The 17,353-nt window shown below is 33.4% G+C and overlaps 1 protein-coding gene across 2 annotated transcripts; it reads left to right on the forward strand.

The window, feature by feature from the left end:
* The first annotated feature begins 8,770 nt into the window (after nt 1-8,770).
* LOC121989430 (alpha-humulene synthase-like) lies at nt 8,771-11,743 on the forward strand. 2 transcript variants are annotated; one of them, XM_042543494.1, is made up of 7 exons: nt 8,771-8,943; nt 9,028-9,277; nt 9,448-9,820; nt 10,100-10,318; nt 10,743-10,878; nt 10,974-11,222; nt 11,319-11,743. In XM_042543494.1, the coding sequence occupies exons 1-7, from the start codon at nt 8,806-8,808 to the stop codon at nt 11,613-11,615; spliced, it is 1,662 nt and encodes a 553-aa protein (XP_042399428.1). In that variant the 5' UTR covers nt 8,771-8,805; the 3' UTR covers nt 11,616-11,743. The 2 variants fall into 2 exon arrangements, with proteins under 2 accessions (XP_042399428.1, XP_042399435.1); XM_042543501.1 differs by lacking the exon at nt 10,100-10,318.
* Nucleotides 11,744-17,353: the final 5,610 nt, after the last annotated feature.

The following is a 17,353-nucleotide window of genomic DNA, read 5'->3' on the forward strand; positions in this document are numbered from 1 at the left end:
AGCAGAAATAAAAGGAGACAGAAATTAACCTGGTTACAACCAAGAGGGTTGTTAATTCTGGGCAGTAAGAAAAGCGCAGTAAGAAAACTGCTTTGCTGAAGGCGGAGAAGCCTTTTACACACTTAAAACGCTCACTAGTTGCTAGAAAGGACTACAGAATTGATTGCTTGAGTTTTTGTTTCTTTCCTAGCTCCAGGGGCCTTTATATAGCTCTTGGAAAGTCTATCCCGAGGGTCAAAGGCGCCTCCAACAAGGTCCAAGGCACCTTCAACGAGAGAGGGGATAAAACTTTATCCAAACAGCTCAACGTTCATTTCTGTCGGGTCCAAGGCACCTTCAATAGGGGTTGAAGGCGCCCTCAAGCTGGAGGCTCCTCCAAGCCTGATGGAGGCGCCTCCAAGCTGGCTGGCAGTATTTTCCAGCTTGAATGCTTCTTCGCTTCGTCTTCCGAAGTCTCGTTCTTTTGGGTGATTCCGGCCATCCGAAATAGGGCTCACCCGAACCCAATTTCCGGTCTTCTCCTCAAGCAGGCTTCCGTCCGGCTTCTCGTCCCTCGAACATCGTGCACGTTCTTCTCGTCCACCGGAGTACTCTTCCGCAGTTCTCTCATCCTTCGGACGCACTGATCCCATCGGCTCCCTTCCCGTGCCGTCCTTCTCGCTAGCTGCGTCTTCTGCTCGACTTCCTGCGCTCCTAAGCTCCTGCACACTCAGACACAGGGATCAAACAAAGCAAGTGCGTCTTAAACCATTGATTGCATTGCATTCACATGCATTGATGATTCCTCTGGAGCAATCGGGCAGGATGATGAAGCAATGGAAGGTCCAATTTCTTCAAACACATACGACTCTCCATGACAATACCAGTTGTAATAATTTGGAACAAACTCATACCTACATATATGAGTTTGCACTATATCCTTATCACAGAAAGCTGTATTTCTACATCTGTGCTAATTACATGGACCTTTTATTACCTTGGCACCATTCAAATATTTTAGATGAGACTTAGCGAAGTTCACAAACTCTTCAACCCTAGCAAAAAATTCTTGACTGATAAATCCATTGTTTAACCTATTATACATCCAAGCCTTGTTACATTATATCCTAAAGGAAATAACATTTCCAACATGGTTAATCATGTCAAACTAAACATAATTATATTTTTAAACATGATTAATCATGTGAGTAATATCAATATGGTTAATTATGCAAGTAATATCAATCTGATAATTACCTAAATAAGCAACATACTATCTAAATAAGCCGCATGCACATACACATAAAATATACTAGTAGAGTATTTACATGATTGTGCGAGAGAGAAATAATTAGCAAAAATCTAAAAATTAGGTTTCAATTATATCGAGTTGATCAGCTAGTGTTCTCACTGATCAAGTTAAAACAAATGGTATAGAACTAGACCTACTTCTAAACTTGATGATCTAATCTAATACAAAATGAAGATAGAGAGGCCATAAAATTCTAGAACAACCTGGCAGTGGCTGTCAGCCATGCCCGTGACCTGATAGAGGCTGCCGACTGTGGCCAGACTTGATCCATTCAGAAAATATCCCAGCTTGTTTTTTTGTCCTTCTCGCATTGTTCCTTGTTGTATCTATAGGGCTCCCATAATGACTTTGGGTCGGGTATGACGGAGGTGTTGGAGAGTGAGCGTTTCGCTTTTTGCCACAATTGTTATATCTATAGGTTGTTGCATGTGCTGTTGGAATTCACTGAAAAGTTTTACATTTGGTGTATTATTTATTCTGTGAGAAAATGACACTTACACGTTTTATTTCAGTAAATATCTGCGAATTTACAAATGTACTACGTTGTAGGGATGTAGCTAAATCGATCTTAAAATAAACTAGTGTAATATGCGCATGATGTGCAAAAATGTAATTTATAAATTTTAAAATAGAATAAAAAGTAATCATTTTAAAATAAAAATTATAAAGAATATGTTTTCGAAATCTTACATTCTTCCTTGTGTGAGGGTGGAAGAGTTTCTCTCTCCTAATATTTCATATCAATCTAGTGAAAGTATATACGACCTCATGAAAAATTACATTCCTTGTGTGGGGGTGTAAACGACCCCATCCGAATCTACTTTGATTGTGTTCAATTTTATTTATTTAAATATTAAGTTTATTTAAATTTGAATAGTTAATCCAACAGATTGTTTTCCTTCTATTTGCCTGTAAAAATGACTTGTTAAACGTTGATGGAAAATTAGCTCAAAGATTATTTTCCTAAATGCCCGGTTGAGCACATGTTAGTATAAAAAAGAAAGAATTTAATATAAGTTTGCATGAGACTTCCAATTTACATTAATTCAGAAGATTCTTTTTGTTGAACACATGTTAATAGAATAATTAAGGAAAGCAATTATATATTAATTGTTTACAAAAAAAAAAATCTTGTTAGTCTCATTGATTAATCCTGGGACGATCGATTCAATCCTATTAAATTTTTCCATCGATTATCAGATAAATCGGAAAGCGTTCACAGTAGGCAGTCAAGAAGCTCAATATTCTTTAGTTGTGTGTCATATTTGAATTTTTATTTTTTTATAAATTCGTTATAATTAAAGATCAAATTGAAAATATTTGAGTGACAATTTGTATATCCTTTCGACGCACGTCTCGTGTAAATAATTATAAAAATACAAAAGGCGAATTTGGCCATCTAGACAACGAATTACACATCATCTAACTCATTAAAAACAGTACTGTTTTCTAATTATGCTTTTTAATTTTATTTTTTGTGGACTGGGTGAAGAAACGGCCAACAGAAGGTGTCTCCCCATTTATTATCACCATTTAATTAAAGTATTATCACAATATTTAATATTGGTTTAGATTGCAAGTTTTCCACTCTCCCCATTAATTATCACCATTTAATTAAATTACTATGACAATATTTAATATTAGATTGTAAGTTTTCCACAAGTGGTTGTCTCGTGTGTTTTATTCCAATTAATTAATTAATTAATTTGTAACCTTTAGAGGAAAGGGGAAATTAGTGAAGTACAAAAATTCGATTATAAATAGAGAAGAGAATTAGCTAGGCACCCAGTGCAAAAGTGAGCAAGTATTCAAGTCGTCACACTTGCTAATCACTGATGGAGAGGCAGTCGATGGTCCTTGTTGGTGATGATAAGGAAGAGATAATTATTCGAAAGTCAGTTGAATATCACCCTACTGTTTGGGGTAACTATTTCATCCGGAACTACTCTTGTTTGCCCCTCGAAGAAGAAAAGGTCGTGCTTTATAATCCTCTCATGTTTAATTTGTTCATGATTTTATATATATATATATATATATACTTCTAATGAGTTTGGATCAATGATGCAGGTACATGATAAAGAGAGTGGAAGAGTTAAAAGATCGAGTGAGAAACCTATTCGAGGAAACACGTGATGTATTGCAAATTATGGTTTTGGTTGATTCGATTCAACTTCTTGGATTGGATTATCATTTTGAGAAAGAAATAACTGCGGCACTAAGATTGATTTACGAGCTGATGTTAAGAATTACGGGCTTTATGAAGTTTCTCTTCGATTTAGATTGCTTAGGCAACATGGATATATTTTATCTCCAGGTAATGATATAAATAATAGATTTTAATAACTACTTTATTAAAAGTAAAATTGGAATTATAAATATTTTATATATAATTATGAAACAATTGATTTTTTTACTTTTATTATTATAATATCCACTAAGATAATTAAATTGTTAGAAATAAAATTCGTAGTACACTATATTATGGGTGCTACCTATTGCATAACACGGTTCGGAATATGCTGAATCTCTCGACTCACAGATTATCATTTTATTTTTTTTAGGAAATGAGATGAATGAGGCAGGAGGAAATAACCAGTGAGCCAGCTCGGGACCATGACAGTACAACCCAAAGACCTACTTTAGTTTATCTTTCTACATAGTCTAGTAGCTATTTGTTTGCAAATAAATTCAGGAACTCATGTTAAGAATTCAGTATTTTCTTTTCATGCCGACGGTGTTGATTTAAGTTTATAAATATATATGTTTTGTTTTCCCAAAAAAAAAATTTAGGGACGTTATATATATATATATATATATTAACGTCCCTAAACACTCATAGGTCCCTAAACAATATAAAATTATATATATATATATATATATAATTTTCTTTTGGTTTGTGCATCCTTATTCTACACACTCATGGACGACCCTCATAGGTCCGGGCACGTGGGAGGAGCTCTGGGTGCCCAGACATATGAGGGTTATCCAAGAATGTGCAGGGTAACGATGTGCAGGGTATCAAATTTCCCTCTCTATATAATTTTTTAATTTTTTGGTGGACTCGTGGGTTGATCCGCCTTACATATAACTCACCTTGAATTGAGGATTTCTTAAACAACCAAAATAACGGGTAGATCCGTCCCATACCGGCAAATAACTAAATCGTCATGGACCAATCCACCCGCTATAAATTAGTCCATTTGACAACCCTAATTACCTAAACTAAATAATATTTTTATTAATAACCTTCAATCGAAATTAAAATTATCAATAATAATCTTGAACTAAATGCCCCGGCGTAACTCAACTTGTAGCACTAGTTAAATGTGTGATTAAAGAGCGCTAGCCTTGTTTAACTAGAACATTGTCCTCCTCCTTTCATTCAACTCGAGTTTAGTTGCATTTAATTATGTTTATTTATTAAAAAAAATTTGAGCTCAAGCTTATCTTGTTTATATTATTATTATAAAATATTTATATAATGCATAAAAAGAATATTATATTTTTAACATATTATAAATAATTTAAGATTATACAAAATTTTAAATTATATTTTTATATATTAGTTTATTAAACTTTACAAAAACTAATAAATAAATTTATTCATAAATATAATTAAATTATTGATGAACGGACATTAAAAAAACCAATTTTACTAGTTTTGAAAGCTCTTTCATTATATCTATTTTTATTATTGAATAAATATAAATAAGTTTTATTGAAGCGGATACCATCTCCTTGTACTCTTCGTAGTAATAGTAAGACTAATAAAAAAAATCTTATAATTTTTATTGCTTATTCTTTTCTCGTTATCTTTTTTCAAATGTGTAGAAATATGTTCACATTAGTTGGTCAATTGTTAACACGTTTACATTTGATTTGGTCCGGGTAACTCGATCCATCTTGATCAATTTAGCTAGCCCAATTAATCCACTTAATTCGCCCAACTTGTTCATCCACCTAATATTTCATTTGCTAGACTAATCAATTTTTAATATTGCAATCATTCAAAACAATTACTAATTATAGGTTGCAATCATTCATTTTTAATATATATATATAACTGTTTTTATTTTTTTATATTTTTTTTAATTTATGAATTAAAAAAAAAATATTTTTAAAAAATATTTTTTTAAAATTTATTTCTAGGATTCAGGCTTTAGTTATAGTGCACGCGTAACATATCAATCGGCGTTTTTTTATTTTTTTATTAATTTTTAAATTAAAAAATAATTAAAAAACTTCACATTTCCTTATATAAATTTCTAATACCTTAATATATCCCCTTAACATATAACAATACTCAATAAATGTTTAAATTAATTTTATTTTAATTTTTTTTTTAAAACCAAACACTATAACTTAATTGAGAAGCCTAAACCCCAGAGGTAAAATCTAAAAAAAAAAATAACTTTAACACTATAACCAAAGCTTGAACCCTAGAAATAAATTCTTAAAAAAATATATATATTTTTTTATTTTTTTTAATTCATAAATTAAAAAAAAATAAATAAATAAAAATAGTTGTTATCCTGCGCGGTGCATACAGTCACGAACTGTGGCGTTGCGTAGATAATAAATCCTTTTATATATATATATATATATATATATATATATATATATATATATTCACGTACCACTATTCTGTCGCTTTCCAATAGTTTGATTTTTCTATTTGCCACTTGTTGTTGGTAAATGAGGACAAAGATTATTTTCTAAATGCACATGGAACACATGAAAAAGCGAGAATTTAACATAACTTGGCACGAGACTTTCAATTTGTATATAATCAGATCTTCTTGTCCGCAACTGGTCCATAATTCTTGATTTTTTTTTTCAGGCATTCTTTTCTAATTTGTATGATGGATCATTCTCAAAATTTAGTTAAAATTGATTATGATTTTTGTTAGATTTATCTTTCTATTTAAGTTATAATTTAAGTTGAGTTAGACGATCGGAAGTCATCGGCGATAGGTAGATCATTCTTGGTCGATGTCATATAATCCGTTTAACCATCTGTAACTTTTGACCGTCTAACTCAATTCAAATTATATTTAAATAGAAAGGTAAATTTAAAAAAAAATTATAATTATTTTTGATTGGATTTTGATAATGATTCAATGTGTAAATTATTACACATTATGAAAGGGACGAGGAGAAAATAATTGCGGGTTAGAATATTTAAACTCAATTTACATAGAGAAGATTATTTCTCTAATGCAGAGTCGACGCGTGTTAGTAGAATAAGAATTTAATATAAAAAATATAAAACCGTCCTGTCAACTCTAAAGCCGGTCTGACAGATATAAAAAAAGAATAAATTTAGATTACTACAAATAATGACACGCTAACAATCGATCTCTTTCCGATTCGAATATACAACTGTACACGAGGAAAGCATTTAACATAAACAAACATGATACTTCGAATTAACCTTGGTTATTTCTAGGATGACTAATTCGGTTTCATAAAAAATTTTTATCGATCATCAAGATAAATCGAAAAGTACACATGACTGTCAACCCAGAAGTCTAATATTTTTTAGTTACGTCTCTTATTTAGAAGAAATTTTTTTATAAATATATCATAATTAAGATTCGAACCGTAAATATTTAGATGATAATTTAAATATCCTATCATAACATCATGGATCCGGGACACAAAAAGCATTTAACATAAGATTGCATTGCACGAGGTTTCTGATGTCATTATTAAAAAAAAGTTTAAATTTCATTAGGACATCTGCAATAGGAGGTTTATAGCATGTAATTTATGTTATAAATCTCTCAATATAAACTTCTCCCCCATTACAAAGGTGGGGTTTATAATTTTTTTTATAAACCTGTATCAAAATCTTGGGACCAGGTTTATAAAAAAAATATGGAGAGAGGATAAAGAAAGAATTTTTAAAAAAAATGAAATTTTTAAAAGAGAGAAGTTTTATGATAATTGAGAGTAATTTTTAAAAGAAATAAGATTTTTAATTTTTGATGTGACAGAGCATAAAACTTTTTAAGAGATTTATGACTAGAAATGCCCTTAGTTCTTGGTCAAAATTTGTCCAAGCAAACGCCGTTCTAAACACAAATTACACATCAACTAATTAATATAATATTTTTTCAATCAAGTTTACTAGTTTTTTTTTTCGGCATTTACTAAACGGCGTTGATAGATTTCAAAATTTCTCATTTACATACTTAATTTTCATAATATCTAACCACCCCTCTTCTGAAAGCCTCCCTAAATAGTTTATGCACTTACGCGAATTCCTTAATTAAATATATTTAACTAAAAGATTTTTTTATCATGAAAAAGTAAATTAGGGGATGATTTATTCCCAATTATAACTGGATCATAACTATTATCCGATCATAATTAGTTATGATTCTTCTCTGATTTTATCGTCCCCATCAGATTATAGTTTGGTCGAAACGGGCGACCTCCGGCCGCCCCTGCTCAGCGCCCGGCAATGCCCACTTCCGCCAGCCTCCGAGCGGCCTCCGACAACCTCAAAGCGACCTCCGACCATCGGTTCCAGCACAAACTATAACCTGATGAAGACGATGAATTTAAGAAGAGATCGCAACTAATTATCTCCGGATCACAATTACAATCCGACCATAATTAAGAAGAGATCATCTCCTAATTCATTTTTTTTACCAAGAGATCTCGGCTCCCCTAATCTTCTATTTATGCTCTTATGCGAATTCCTTAATTAAATATATTTAATTAAAAGATAATGCATGCTACAAAAATTTTATTAACAAAGAAATAAATACAAAAAATAAAATTCATATAAAAAAACATATTTAAAAGATAAAAAATAACTTGATTTTTTAATATGATAAATTACCGAATCACATAATTTGAATTTCATATTATATAGAACAACTTTTAAAATATCCAAATTGCATCAAACTAAAGGGAATAGCATTTCCCACCTTGTTGATCATACCAAACTAAACATAATTATATTTTTAAACATGATTAATCATGCGAGTAATATCAATATGAATATCAATTATCTAAATAAGCAACATACTATCTAAATAAGCAGCATGCATATATACATAAAATATATTAGTAGAGTATTTACATGATTGTACGAGAGAGAAAATAATTAGTAAGAGTCTAAAAATTAGGTTTCAATTATATCGAGTTGATCAGCTAGTGTTCTCACTGATCAAGTTAAAACAAATGGTATAAAACTAGACCTACTTCTAAACTTGATGATCTAATCTAATACAAAATGAAGATAGAGAGGCCATAAAATACTAGAACAACCTGGCAGTGGCTGTCAGCCATGCCCGTGACCTGATAAAAAAAGTTTTCCACAAGTGGTTGCCTCGTGTGTTTTATTCCAATTAATTAATTAATTAATAAAGTTGTAACCTTTAGAGGAAAGGGGAAATTAAAGAAGTACAAAAGTTCGATTATAAATAGAGAAGAGAATTAGCTAGGCACCCAATGCAAAAGTGAGCAAGTACTCAAGTCGTCACACTTGCTAATCACTGATGGAGAGGCAGTCGATGGTCCTTGTTGGTGATGATAAGGAAGAGATAATTATTCGTAAGTCAGCTGAATATCACCCTACTGTTTGGGGTGACTATTTCATCCGGAACTACTCTTGTTTGCCCATCGAAGAAGAAAAGGTCGTGCTTTATAATCCTTTCATGTTTGTTCATGATTTATATATATATATATATACTTCTAATGAGTTTGGATCAATGATGCAGGAGTACATGATAAAGAGGGTGGAAGAGTTAAAAGATGGAGTGAGAAACCTATTCGAAGAAACACATGACGGATTGCAAATTATGATTTTGGTTGATTCGATTCAACTTCTTGGATTGGATTATCATTTTGATAAAGAAATAACTGCGGCACTAAGATTGATTTACGAAGCTGATGTTGAGAATTACGGGCTTTATGAAGTTTCTCTTCGATTTAGATTGCTTAGGCAACATGGATATACTTCGTCTCCAGGTAATGATATAAATAATAAATATAAATAACTACTTTATTAAAAGTAAAATTGGAATTATAAATATTTTATATATAATTATGAAACAATTGATTTTTTTTACTTTTATTATTATAATATCCACTAAGATAATTAAATTGTTAGAAATAAAATTAGTTATCTATTCTTGTAGATGTTTTCAACAAGTTCAAAGATGATAAAGGAAGATTTCTGTCGGCCTTGAATGGAGATGCAAAGGGACTACTAGGCTTATACAACGCGGCTTATCTCGGAACACATGAAGAGATGATACTTGACGAAGCTATTTCTTTTACGAAGTGCCAACTTGAATCTATGTTGGATGAACTTGAACCACCTTTAGCAACAGAGGTGTCTCTTTTCCTTGAAACGCCACTATATCCAAGGACTAGAAGATTCTTGGTGAGAAAATATATACCTATTTATCAAGAGAAAGTGATGCGAAATGATACTATATTAGAACTTGCAAAGTTAGATTTCAATCTACTACAATCTCTTCATCAAGAGGAAGTGAAGAAAATTACAATGTAAGTAAATTGTTTACTGTGTCTATGAATATACACAAAATAATATAATCTTATATTCTTATATATAAATATATAGAGATATAATTAAGCTAGACATTTGAAAATAATCAAAACTTAAAGACTATACAATTCAATTAAAAAATGAACCATCACTTAATTTTTTATACACTATTATAATTGATTAGTTTTATTAATTGTCTAATTATAAGTTTTGTATTTGTGGATTAAACTAATTGACTCATTTTCCATGTGTACACACTTTGGATGATATACTCAAAGATGGTGGAATGATTTAGCACTGACTGAGTCTTTAAAATTTGCCCGTGATCGAGTGGTGGAATGTTATTATTGGATAGTTGGAGTGTATTTTGAACCTCAATACTCTCATCCACGAATAATTACTTGCAAAGTTATTTCCCTCATGTCAATTATGGATGACATCTATGATAACTACAGCACATTGGAAGAGAGTAGACTATTAACCGAGGCAATCGAAAGGTTTGTTTCTTGCTTATTTATATTTTAATATTTTCTTATTTCCTTCACCATTATAATTGAAGGGGAGCCTTAATGCAACGGTAAAATTATTGCTTTGTGATCAAAAGATCACGGATTCAAATTCTGGAAATAACCTCTTGTAAAAAGCAGGATAAGACTGCGTACAATGGATCCTTCCGTGGAACCCCGCGTAGTGAGAGCTTCATACACCGGGCTACCCTTCACCATTATAATTGTCGTGCTATCCATTCATAGAAATAAAATTTAGCAAAAATATATATATATATATATATAAACTCATTCGAAGACACCAAAATACTAACAATACAATAGTTAATTTTTTTCTCATATTCATTCCGTTAATTCTCCTTAATGCTTTACGAATATCATGAGCTCATATTTTTAAATATTTCTTTATATTTAGGTGGGAACCTCAAGCTGTTGAACATGTACCAGAATACTTAAAAGACTTTTATCTCAAGCTGCTAAAGACTTACAAAGATTTTGAAGATGAACTAGAACCCAATAAGAAATATCGCATACCATATCTTCACAAGGAGGTACGTGCATCAATAGCATATATATTGTCTCTTGTTAACTTCATAATCATATAGAGTTTAATTAAATTTGTTTTCCATTAAAAAATTTCATATAGATAAAAGATCTATCAAGATCTTATTTCCAAGAAGCTAAATGGTGTGCGGAAGGATATGTGCCAACACTGGAGGAGCATCTACGTGTTTCATTGAAATCCACCGGGTATCCTGCGATTACATGTGTCTCTTTCGTAGGTCTGGGAGAAGATGCAACAAAAGAGGCATTTGAATGGGTTACTAGTTTCCCCAAGATCCTTAAATCATGCACTATAATTTGTAGACTTATGGATGATATAGCATCACACGAGGTTTTATTTTTTATTTTTTTTAGTTTCAATCATTTCCTTTGATAAAAAGTTTAATGACATTAATTAATATCTAACAATTTCTCTAAAAATTTGTAGCGGGAGCAAGAGAGAGACCATGTCGCTTCGACAGTTGAAAGTTACATGAAAGAATACGGTACAAGTACAAAAGTGGCACATGAGAAATTGCAAGTGGTGGTGGAACAAGCATGGAAGGATTTAAACAAGGAATGCCTCCGTCCAACAACGCAAGTAGCTCGATCTTTAATTGAAATAATATTGAACCTTTCAAGAACCATGGAAGACATATACAAGTACAACGATACCTATACCAATTCCAACACTAGGATGAAAGATAACATCTCTCTCATATTGGTTGAATCCTTCCCTATTTAAGAGTATTGACCAGTACTCTTCTATAAATAAATATCAGTAAGAAGAGTATGTCTTATCAGGGCAATGCCTTAATATATATGTGATTTGAGAAATAAATAAACTAATAATATTGTGAAATTGCTACTATCTTTTAGATTAATGAGTCTATTTTATTTTATTTTTTAGTTTTCAATTCTTTTATGACTATTTTTTCACTAGTCAATACAATCATCTAAGTGTTTGTCTATCTTATAGAATTTTAACCAAAAGCGTCTCCCGTTTACTCGTGCTCCTCAAAATTCTGCTTCCTCGCCCTCTTCTCGATCGAAGACCAGAGCTCTCCTTCGGTCTTCGCTAGATTTCCGCTCCAAATACAATATTTTTTAGCTATTTTATTTTATGGATTTTATAATTTTGCTGGAAATTTCGCCTCTCAAAAAGGTGAAAAGCGTGTCTGTTCCTTTCTCGATTTAGCCTCAGATTTCGTGGGAAGCGCGCCAATAGCCTAGAGGTCGCGTCTATGGACTTCTCGGCGGGGCCGTGATCCACATAGTTCCGCCTCTCCCACTTTAGTTAGTTTCGTCCAATCGCCGCGTTACAATTTTCTGCTTCGGCTTAGTTCCCTTCTCCCTTGTTTTTTTTCTCCGCTTTGGCTAAATGCTCACTGCCCAAGCTCATAGGTTCTTATTTCGTGTTATTTTGAGATCTCTAGGTTCATCAATCGATTTTATCCAAAATGATGAACTTTAGAAATTTAAAAAAAAATCAAAAAAATTTATATCTACGTAAATAGGGAAGTCGAAAGATCTTAATTGTGGCGTAATTTAATTATTATCATTGTTATATTGAGCATTTGACCTCATTTCTAAATTCATATTAAAAATTACTACTCTTAATATGATGTATCATAATAATGTTTGAGGACATGGTTGCTCGAGCATATATATTTTGATTTCATATCATTCCGATATCTCTAAATTCATCAGCCGATTTCGAATAAAATCAATTATGGTCCTTAGTAATTAAAAAAAATTATATCTTTAAAAATAAGGTAGTTCAAGGATCTCAATTATCATCTCGTTTGATTTATATTGAACTTTTGACATCATTTCTCGCGCCCAATTTTTATTTAAAAAATCACTACTTTTAAAATAATATATTGGAATGATATTGAGGACATGATTATATTTAGGAGCATTATCCAAGCATATATTGAAATGACATTGAGGACATGATTATATTTAGGAGCATTATCCAAGCATATGGATTCCGATTTCGTGTCATTCTAGATTTTTAGGTTTATCATCCAGTTTTATCCAAAACCTGTTTATAAACCTTAGCAATTTGAAAAAATAAAAATTTTATATTTTTAAAAAAGGGAAGTCCAAGGATCTGATCAATTACGATTTAGTTCCATAATTATCATTACCGTATCATTTATATTTGTTGGTACGGAAGCATCCGACGATTGAATCTAAGTTTTGATAATGATAAAGGGATTCAAAGTTAAGATTCATTATTATCTAATGTGCTTAAATAAGATTTCAGGAAAGTCCTAACTGCGGTTAGGCAGGTGAAAAAACCTAAGGGGCGATGACCTTAGGTCCTAGGGGGTGGTAACCCTAGGTGAAAGAAAACCCTAGGGTGCGGTAACCCTAAGCCCTAGGGGGTGGTAACCCTAGGCAAAAAGTCCAGTCGATCTGGAGGACCGGACTGACACCAGGTAATCTCTCCTGAGGGGAGTAGGTGAGGATGCGTTCCCCGTAGAGGGAACAGTAAGCGTCGGGTCGACCTAGGGTTTCCGGTCGAAAATCCGAAGTCAGACCCGGGCAGTCCGATGACTGTGAAACATTTAATTTATCATGTTTAAATCTGTTCTAACTTTGTCTTGTAGGGTACGATGTTGTTTTGGGACTAACATATCTTGCAGGTACAAAAGGAACAAGTTAAGCCTCGGATGAATATTGTCCGAGGCGCCTCCATGGAGCTTGGAGGCGCCTCGGGTGCAAGCCGAAGACATCTGTCCAGAGGAGCTGGAGGCGCCTTCATGGGGATTGAAGGCGCCTTGGACCACGGCTTGGAGGCGCCTTGGAGTGGCTTGAAGGCGCCTTCAAGTGGATGAAGTGCGACTAGTTTGTTGCTGATCCACACGGCTGACTCGGGAAGCTTGGAGGCGTCTTGGATGGTGTTGGAGGCGCCTCCAGCACTGTATAAAATAGGAGTTCGAGTAGCTCCTTTAAGAAAAAATGAACAAGCGATCCTTCTTCCGTGTGCTGCTCAAGAAATGTTCCAGAACTACTGTAGCAACATCCCGACAACCCGGAGCTTCAGATTTAGCATTTCTTGTTGTCGATATAATTTTTACTACTTTTGATTGTACTTAGATTGTAATAATTTTGCGAGATATAGTTGTTACCTACAGAAAGTGATCAACGATCGCGAGCCTTGGAGTAGGAGTCACCCAAGACTCTGAACCAAGTAAATCTCTTGTGTTCACGTGTTGTTTATTTTATTATTTCCGCTGCGTTACTTGTCGTCTTTACGAAATCGAAACGAGTGAAAGCCAGGAGCGCTATTTATCCCCCTCCCCTCCCCTCCCCTCCCCTCTAGCGCTTTCGATCCAACAATATTTTTTATGCCCAATTTGTGTTTTAAAAATAGATGCTCTCAAAATAATGTATCAAAATGATGTTTGAGGATATTGTTATTTTCAGGAGCACTGCTAGAGCACATAGGTCAGGTTTCATGTCATTCTAAGGTCTCCAAGTCCATGAACCAATTTTGGATAAAACCGACTTATGGACCTTACCAATTCAAAAAATTTAAAATTGTATATCTTCATAAATAGGGAAGTATAAGGATGTGGTGTAGTTCAGTTATTATCATTGTTATATCATTTATATTAAGCTTTTGATATCATTTCTAGTACCCGATTAATATTCAAAAAAATTTTCTCTCAATACAGTGTATCATAATGATGTTTGAGGGTATAGTAATATTCAGAAGCATTGCCCATTAACATGGTTCTAATTTTGTGTCATTTTGAGGTCTCTAGATATTAGTCTATTTTAGACAAAATTGACTGATGGAAGTTAACAATTCAAAAATAAAAAATTATATATCTTCAAAAATAAGGAAGTCCAAGAATCTCAATTATGGTGTAGCTTAGTGATTATCATTATCGTATCATTTTTACTAAGTTTTTAACATCATTTCTTGTGCCTAATTCGTATTAAAAAAATTACTGCTCTCAAAATAATATATCGAAATGATGGTTGAGGGCATGGTTATATTCAGGAGCACTGGCCGAGCTTTGGTTTTGTGTCATTCCGAGGTCTCTAGGTTCATTAGCCAATTTTATCTAAAATCGACTGATGGATCTAGAGACCTTGGAATAACACTAAACCAGGTTCTATGTGCTCGACTAGTGCTCCTGAATATGACCATGCCCTCAAACATCAATGTGATACACATATGAGAGCAATGAACTTTCTCAACTCGAATCGATTGCTACAACAACATAATCGATTGTGAAAATTGTTTATCGTCATAGAAGTATCCATAATCGATTGCTACAGTAATGCAATCGATTGGGAAACATCGCCTCCTTCTCTAGCGTTCACTTAGACTATCCTTTCTCTGGTAAGCCCTAACTCAGTCTAGAAAACATATCCCTAAGTTCCAAGCTAATCTCTTGTTGAATTTTTTTTACCGGTGAATATGTTCAGCACACCATCTTCTTCTCTTCTAAGACTATCGTGGAGCTAGGGTTCCAATGACGTGTTCTATCTTGTGATCTTGGGTGGTAGAAAATATAAAAACGTGGTTCGGATCAAAATTTGTTTTTAGATTGTTTATTTTTTTCTCTAATTCGGATGAGTATGTGACATGGATGAGGGGCAAATACGAAATCAGGTACATGATTTGGGCATCTACAAACTTACCTACATGATTTGGATATTTTGAAATTTTAACTACGTGGTTCAGTAATTTGCTAATTCAACATTCTCAACATGTTTCCATTTTATAGTCATTAATTAATGGTATATCATTCATTCTTTGGCATTTGATGTTGTGGTTTTAGCATAAAATATCCTTAGTACCTGATACAGTGTAGAATAGCGATTATCCTATACCTGACACCGAGTAGAATAATGATTATTCTACAAGCTAAAGCTAGAGAGGAATTGTGGAGTAATTGACAAACAAAGAGAAACCACCACATCTTGATTTTATGAAAAAAAAAAGAGTTTTATTCAATAACATAAGATAATCTCTAACATCAACTAGACAAAAGTTTATATAAACCCCAAATCCTAACTTGTAAAAGATGGAAATACCATTAAATACCAAAAAAAATCTAAAAATGATCAAAATAGTAAAAAAAATGCTTATAGCCTCCAAAAAGACCCTAAACGATGTTTTTGAACCCTAAACTTGGATAATTATAGGTTTCACTCGGTAACAAATATAGATCTCCTAACGGGTTTTGATTCGCACAATAAGTCATCTCGTTTTGATACCCGAGTTAAAAGTTATGATACGGTGAAGTCAACACCTCCTATGTCAGTCTCCCTGTGTTGAAAAGAACTCACCCTCGAATTTATATTAGTCTCATCTACATCCACAGAACAAGGAATCAAAGTGTTTCACATTAAGACATAAGAAGTCTAAGTGACTAGGAAGGTGTAACCTATATGCATTATCATTGATTCTACAGTATTTCACATGGCTCAATCTTCTGATCTTTAAGCTTATTATATTTGTCAGCAGAGAAAGAATCACAAGTTAATACAGTCTACACAAAATCACCAACATAAAAAAGAACTTGACAATGATGACCATCAACCCAAATCTTATAATTGGTATTATTATAATGAATAGTAGTTTCACCTGCTCATAAATGCCCTAAAAATGCTTTGTCTCTCATCAGCTTTAGGACTGAATCATCCTATACAAGGGACAGGGGCTAAATACAATATCTCGGATGGGTTCCGCCCATAGACAATATCAAAAGAACTTAATTTGTTATTATGTTTCTTGATCTATTATAGTCAAATTCTACTTAGGATGCATTTGGTTCTATGTTATTATTGATAACCTTAGTTATCTATCCAATGTTATCAACCAAAATCTTATTTGGTTTATGTAATGAGCAATTTTCAGTAATAGAGCATATCTATCATGTTAATAAATGAGGGATACAACCTAGAATCAACATACCTTGAAAGTGTAAAATTTTCTATGATTTCGGGGTTAACAAAAATATATACCCAAAATTACCCTCCATAGGCTACACCCCAATTCCTGCCCTTCCTCCTCCTCCTCCTCGTCCCTAATCTGCCCTCTCCTTTGGTTGGTCGATCGATCACAATGGTGTTGGAACCCCATGGTTGTTTTGGTGTGATCAACAAGTTAAGTTAGGTCCTATGTATTTCTAACCTTGTGTCTAAGTGTGCAGGAGCTTAGGAGCACAGGTAGTCGAGCGGAAGACGCAGCTAGCGAGAAGGACGGCAGTCCGAGGGACGAGGTGCTGTGGAAGAGTACACCGGCGGACGAGAAGGAAGCGTGTGGTGGTTCCGAGAGACGAAAGCCGGAGCGGAAGATTGCTTGGGGAGTAAGAGACGCAGCTAGCGAGAAGGACGACACGCGGTGCATCCGAGGGACGAAAACTGCGGATGAGTACGCCGGTGGACGAGAAGGAAACACGCGGCGATTCCGAGGGAAGAGAAGCCGGAGGGAAGCCCGCTCGAGAAGAC

The sequence above is a fragment of the Zingiber officinale genome, chromosome 1B (genome assembly GCF_018446385.1).
Source record: "Zingiber officinale cultivar Zhangliang chromosome 1B, Zo_v1.1, whole genome shotgun sequence".
In the NCBI taxonomy this organism is placed as follows: domain Eukaryota; kingdom Viridiplantae; phylum Streptophyta; class Magnoliopsida; order Zingiberales; family Zingiberaceae; genus Zingiber; species Zingiber officinale.

Excerpts from the sequence above, each read along its gene's own strand:
- LOC121989430 (XM_042543494.1), top strand. The coding sequence starts at position 8,806 with ATGGAGAGGCAGTCGATGGTCCTTGTTGGTGATGATAAGGAAGAGATA. Across the intron at positions 9,278-9,447 it reads TGGATATACTTCGTCTCCAG|ATGTTTTCAACAAGTTCAAA; the intron begins GTAATGATATAA and ends CTATTCTTGTAG. Across the intron at positions 10,879-10,973 it reads TACCATATCTTCACAAGGAG|ATAAAAGATCTATCAAGATC; the intron begins GTACGTGCATCA and ends AATTTCATATAG.